Source organism: Alligator sinensis, unplaced genomic scaffold (assembly GCF_000455745.1).
Source record: "Alligator sinensis unplaced genomic scaffold, ASM45574v1 scaffold842_1, whole genome shotgun sequence".
In the NCBI taxonomy this organism is placed as follows: domain Eukaryota; kingdom Metazoa; phylum Chordata; order Crocodylia; family Alligatoridae; genus Alligator; species Alligator sinensis.
Window position 1 is genome coordinate 952 of NW_005842295.1, and position 5823 is coordinate 6774.

At 47.8% G+C, this 5823-nt stretch overlaps 2 protein-coding genes across 9 annotated transcripts in view; one reads left to right on the plus strand and one right to left on the minus strand.

The window, feature by feature from the left end:
• Nucleotides 1-1142: 1142 nt before the first annotated feature.
• EMC4 (ER membrane protein complex subunit 4) lies at nt 1143-3650 on the plus strand (the record flags this gene model as incomplete). Its single annotated transcript, XM_006028194.2, has 4 exons — nt 1143-1429; nt 2415-2568; nt 3177-3337; nt 3460-3650. Coding segments are annotated over 4 exons (638 nt in total), but the record flags the coding sequence as incomplete, so codon positions are not given.
• A 71-nt stretch (nt 3651-3721) lies between these two features.
• The window catches only part of SLC12A6 (solute carrier family 12 member 6), a 28257-nt gene continuing 26155 nt past the window's right edge, over nt 3722-5823 (minus strand). For 5 of the 8 annotated variants that reach the window (XM_025209560.1, XM_025209561.1, XM_014522068.2 and 2 more), the window contains 2 exons: nt 5602-5735; nt 3722-5526 (listed from right to left, as the gene is read on the minus strand). In XM_025209560.1, the coding sequence (XP_025065345.1) occupies nt 5435-5526; nt 5602-5735 (226 nt within the window). In that variant the 3' untranslated portion in view covers nt 3722-5434. The remainder of the gene's footprint in view (nt 5527-5601; nt 5736-5823) is intronic. The other 3 variants (XM_006028191.3, XM_006028189.3, XM_025209563.1) reach the window with 1 other exon arrangement.

Below are 5823 nucleotides of genomic sequence, written 5' to 3' on the forward strand. Positions count from 1 at the left end.
CAGCCGCTACTGCTGCCGCCCCATCGGGGAGTTGTAGAGCAGCCCTTCCCCCGAAGTGGCCGGCTGCGCACCACCAATTGAAAACGATAAGGACCGCCAGCGAATTTCTGTCATAGGAAGTAACTATAATAAATCTGCTGATGCTACCACTGGTGGTGCGCACACCTCGGGTTGGGAACTGCTGCTGCAGAGCGTGGTGGGGCTCGGGTTGCTGCGTGGTAATACAGCGCAGCCTTTGCTTGCATCCGCTTGGCCAAAGCTTGGGTGAGAGGAGGTGGCACAGGAAGGGATAGGCCAGAGGATGTCCCAAGGCCTGAGCCAATTTAGAAATTTCAAGGAAGGTGGAATAGAAAAAAACCCAACAACTCGGTTCAAGATCTCACTTAAAGCATGTTCAGGAGTTAGAGCTTGTCTAAAATTAGCTTTGTCCATCTTATAGAGCAGATAGGAATAGGTGTATGAATATTCATTAGCATAACACCAGTTAGGAACACGTATACGTATGTGATGAAACCAGATTTTGTACTGTACAGCTTGGCTAAACCATGGAAAAAGCTTCCTAAATAAGGTTGGTTTTTGTTTTTAATTATTTACATAAATTAAAATTACTGCCGGCCCCCCCCTTATTTAGGAAGCTTTTTCATGGTTTGACAGCTGCAGAGTGGAAAATCTGGGTTCATCTCAGAATCTCTGTTCTTGCTTGAACTGCATCTGCAGGTGAACTAAGAGAAGAACTCGGTTAGGACTCTAGAGGTGTTTTGAGACTTTAGGACTTAAAGAAATTCATTTTAAAATTCTCTCAACTGTTAACAAGATAGTTATTTCTTTAGATGAACATGCATTTTATAAAACCTTAATCATTTGTTTAATATGACTTAGTTGTACGGTTTAGTCATTTATGTACTTTCAGTATTTCACCGTCACATTCATGATTACAATTTGTATTTATGTGAGTGAATATTTAGGTTTGAAGATCCAGTCCTGCTAACATTTTTGTTGTGCTCAGAATGTATTTCTTTTGGCTGGTGGAGGTCAACAGATCCCAGATACTCTATATCCTGGCTGTGATGGTGGTTTGTAAGGGCCACCCCTGCCCTTGTACTTTGCAGGGGAGGGGTTGGGCTTCAAAGATTAAGGCAAAGGTAGAGGTAGGGGTATTTCCCTTCTTACATGGCGGGGGAAAAGGAGGGTCTTGCTCCACCCATATCTGTATAGGGTGCCACTAATTCAGAAATTATGGAGGGATTTCTTGAGTCTAAAAAAAAGGTTGAGAACCACTGTTGTAGGCTTATCTGTTTTCTCTCTGCTTCCTAGGGGCCGTAGTGACCGGGGCAGCAGCCAAGGTGACTCCCTTTACCCTGTGGGCTACTCGGACAAGCAGGTTCCTGACACCAGTGTCCAGGAGACTGACCGCATCCTGGTGGAGAAGGTACCAAGGGCTTGGGTTGAAGCAAGATCCCATGCTGGCAGATGAGTTTGCAGGCTACCTGGGCTTAAGGCTGAGAGTGAAATCCTGGAGTAGGGGATGGAAATCTCTGCAAGATGCTGGGGTCCTCTTGGTAGGGGAAAGAGAGGCAAGACTTATATCCTCTCTTTATGTGGAGGGAAGTGTTTGGGATCAAGGGACTTTTGGTGGGGGGCAACCATGGGGAGCATCCCAAGAACAGCTGGGTTCTTTTTGCAGGTGTTAGGAGGGCATCAGGCCTGGGAGAGCTAGGCTCTGAGCATGGCATCACAGAGAATTTCCCCAGGATGCCTGGGGTCAGGATCACAGCTCCTGGCTTCCCTTGTGGGTCAGAGATCTCAAGGTGGGAAACTGCTTACAGAATCTGGGCTGCATTGGTAGAAGTGATTATTCCCTTCTCTTCAGCACTGGTGAGGCCACATCTGGAGTACTGTGTTCAGTTTTGGTCCCCCCACTACAGAAAGGATGTGGACAAACTGGAGAGAGTCCAGCAGAGGGCAACAAAATGGTTTTGGGAGCTGGGGGACATGACTTATGAGGAGAGACTGAGGGAACTGGGCTCATTCAGTCTGGAAAAGAGAAGATTGAGAGGATTTAATAGCAGCCTTCAAGTACCTGAAGGGGGTTTCCAAAAAGGATGGGGCTGTTCTCAGTGGTGGCAGATGACAGAACAAGGAGCAATGGTCTCAAGTTGCAGCAAGGGAAGTTTAGCTTAGATATTAAGAAGAATGTTCTCACTAGGAGGGTAGTAAAACCACAGGAACAGGTTACCTAGCGAGGTGGTGGAAGCTCCATCCTTGGAGGTTTTTAAAATCTGGCTAGACAAAGCTTTGGCTGGGATGATCTAGCTGGGGATGGTCCTGCTTTGAGCAGGGGGTTGGACCAGACGTGACCTCCTGAGGTCCCTTCCAACTCTCACTTTCTGATTCTATCCATGTTCTCTCCTCAGCGCTGCTGGGATATTGCCCTGGGGCCACTGAAGCAGATCCCCATGAACTTATTCATCATGTACATGGCTGGGAATACTATTTCCATCTTCCCCACCATGATGGTGTGTATGATGGCCTGGCGCCCTCTTCAGGCCCTCATGGCTATATCTGCCAGTAAGTATCTCCAGTAATGCCAACTCTCATGAAATTATTGCGAGTCACAATTTCTAAGTAAAATTAAGTCTGACTCATGATCTCGTGCGAGAACTCTCAAATCTCGAGTTTTTTTTTCTTCTGGCCCCAAGCAGGCTGGAACCGGCCACATGGTCTCTGGGAGCCTGGGTGGGGCCCAGCTGCGTAAGGGTGCAGGGAGTCCTGCCAGGGGAGCAGGACTGAGCTCAAGGCCACAATGGGCAGGGGAACTGCTCAGGGTGCATGCGCAAGGGAGGATTAGAAAGAAGCATCTCATAATTTGCATACCAAATCTCTTAAGAGTTTGTCTCTTGATTTTTTGATACAGTGTTGCCAACCCCACTGTATCTCCCACAGTCTTGTTAATATTTAGTCTTCTACAGCCTCCCCCACTCCATCCACAAACCACCATGACCATTTCTGCTAAGTAACAACCAGCCCTGTCCCCTACCTAGTCCCTTCCTCCAGTTCCAGGACCAACCTCATCTCCTGCAGCCTTAACACCTTTCCATATTTGAGGTTGTAGTGTGGGAAGGACACCCGATATCTGGAGGTCTCCATGTCTGATCATCTTTTTCTCCTTCCCTCAGCTTTCAAGCTGCTGGAAAGCTCCAGCCAGAAGTTCCTACAGGGTCTGGTTTATCTGGTTGGAAACCTATTAGGACTGGCACTGGCTGTCTACAAGTGCCAGTCAATGGGGCTGCTGCCTACCCATGCCTCTGACTGGTTGGCTTTCATTGAACCTCCTGAGGTGAGTCGGTATAGACTGGCATTAGAGGAAAGAGAGGGGGAGGGTTTGGCTCTGGGAAGTCAGAGGACAAAGGTTGGGGGGATGATAGAGTTGTGCTAGTTTGATCTTTTCTCTCATTGCAGCGAATGGAGTACACAGGTGGTGGGCTACTTTTGTGACTACTCTTCCCAGAGATACCAGGGCTCGGGCCCCATCAACTCCAAGCTGGATGTTGTACTGCTAAAGTATGCTGTGGGGGAAGCAAGACAAGCCCTGGTATTTTCCTTTCTCTGCTGTGTAGGGACTAATAAAGCTGTTGTGTATATGAGGCAAAGTCCAGTGTCTGCTGTCTGAGAAGGAAGAGGGTATGGTACACCACAGCTCAGCCTCTCCAGCAGGGAGACAGGCACTATACTGTCAGCAACAGTCTCTTTCATGTACTGCTAGATCTCATGTTAGCACTTAACATAGAACTGCACAGGGCCTGGCTGTCAGCATGAGGAATTAGTAGGAGAAGCACTACTCCCTGGAGTGGTAGGGAGGGGATGTCACTGTTAAACACACAACTTCATCCCCAGACACTGCAAATCATGTACAAAATTTTTTTATTTTTTTACAGTTCTGTTACAGAGCAAAAAAATGCACATAAAGAGTGACATGTAAACAGGGGCCTCTTGTCCCCTAATAAATTAAAAATCCCACCCTCACTAAAAAAAAAAATCCGTTCAAAATAAGTAAGCAAGGAAGAAGGGTTGTTTTTTAAATTATTATTGGTTTTGAGGCTCCTGGGTGATTTAAGGTCCTAGTAACCATTTTAGCCAGCCATGATTAGGAATACAGTAAGCATCTCCTTGTGCTCACTAACACAAAGGGAACTTGCTCTCCCTTCAGGATTGCACTTGCTCTTGGCCAGGCATCCCCCAGTGCATTTGCTGGGGGGGGTTTAAACAGTTTTTAAGCTAAACAGATTATGGAGGAAACGGGGAAAGAAGACTTCTAAGAATCCCCCCCACCCCACCAGTGAACTAGGGTACCATGGACTGATAATGCTCCCTTTCCTCGTTTATCTTAGGTCTATCACTGTGAGGGTAGAACAAGTAATTGGTGAGCTTGAGCCATTGGTGGATTGCTAAAATAGTAACACCAAAAACAACTCCGAGTAGTCAGCCAGACCTTTCACTACAGCCACCAGAGCATTATAGCCAGTGATAGGATAAAGCTGGTGCTCACTCCTGGGCAGCCCCTCCTGGGAAGGAAGGGGCCCAAAGGAGTCCCTGATTATTAGGACAGGGAGGCAGAAAGGGAATTTTGTGCCAGTGCCTGTTGGTGCTCTGCTCTGGCAAACCAATGGAACAGCCCCAGTTCCTGAAACACCAGATTCCTTTGAAGCCAGTCTAAGTGAGAAGAAAGGTTATGGGGGCCTGGGTCAGACTAGACAAAAAGGGGGGGATAGTCCAGAAGAGCCTGAACAGTCTCCTACTTCTCTTTCATACATGCACTCACTCTTTTTCTCTACTTAAATAATAAGAAAAGCAAAGCAGCTTTGGCACTGCATGGAAAGTGGAATTGGAGAATACCTGTTCCACACGACTCCTGGGGAGGGGGAATTCCTCCACTGCAACCTATCCATTTTAGATCTGTCCTCTACTTCATTCTGTACCATACTACCCCTCCCTGCCCTGCTGTGTAACAATCTCTACCTCCATCCCACCCCCTTCAGGTTACGTCCCTTCACTTCCTCCCCCTTCTTACCATAGATTAGATGCTCAGGTAATGGCTCAGTGTGGGGTGTGCCCCCACCACATCTACTATCCCACTCCATTTATCTGTCCAGTTGCCCCTAGCTAGGCTAATTCTGATCTGTATCAGCTCCAGGGTTAGGACCAAGGAAGTGTCAGCTTTGAGCCACCCTTCACATACACACTCCATTGAGCCATGGCTAACAACCAGGTAGCCTGCTAAGGAGAAAGAAGGAGCAGGCCTCATTCTGTGACAGAAAAAGAAGGCTGCAGTGGCAGAAGATGGCTCCTAGGGGGAGGCAGGCAGGTAAAGGAATGGTCCAATGTGCTACAGTGTAATGAAGGCAGGCAGCCAGCCAGATGCAGGAGGAGCCATTTACTAGGAGTAAATGGTGATGACCTCACTGCCACCCCCACGCACCAGCAGCACACGTTCCAAGCCTTCTGTAAGCACCTCTAGGAACTCCATATCTGGGAGGAACAGTCAAGGAGGCAACATGGAACTAATGACCACTCTCACTATTCATTTCACATGATTAAGGATACAATTCTCATCGCCCTCAGGGTTACGTGGAGGTCCAGGCATGTTCAGCAGAACCAATTTGGCATCATGCGACTTGTTCACAATCACTTCGTTGAGCTTCACAGCTGTGTGCATACGCCGCACATTGGAATGGTCCCTGTGCACCAAGAAGATACAGAGGCTGAAATTCCAGCTTGCCTGCCTGAAAGGTTACAGGGATGTGAACCCAAGGAAGAGAGCAGGAA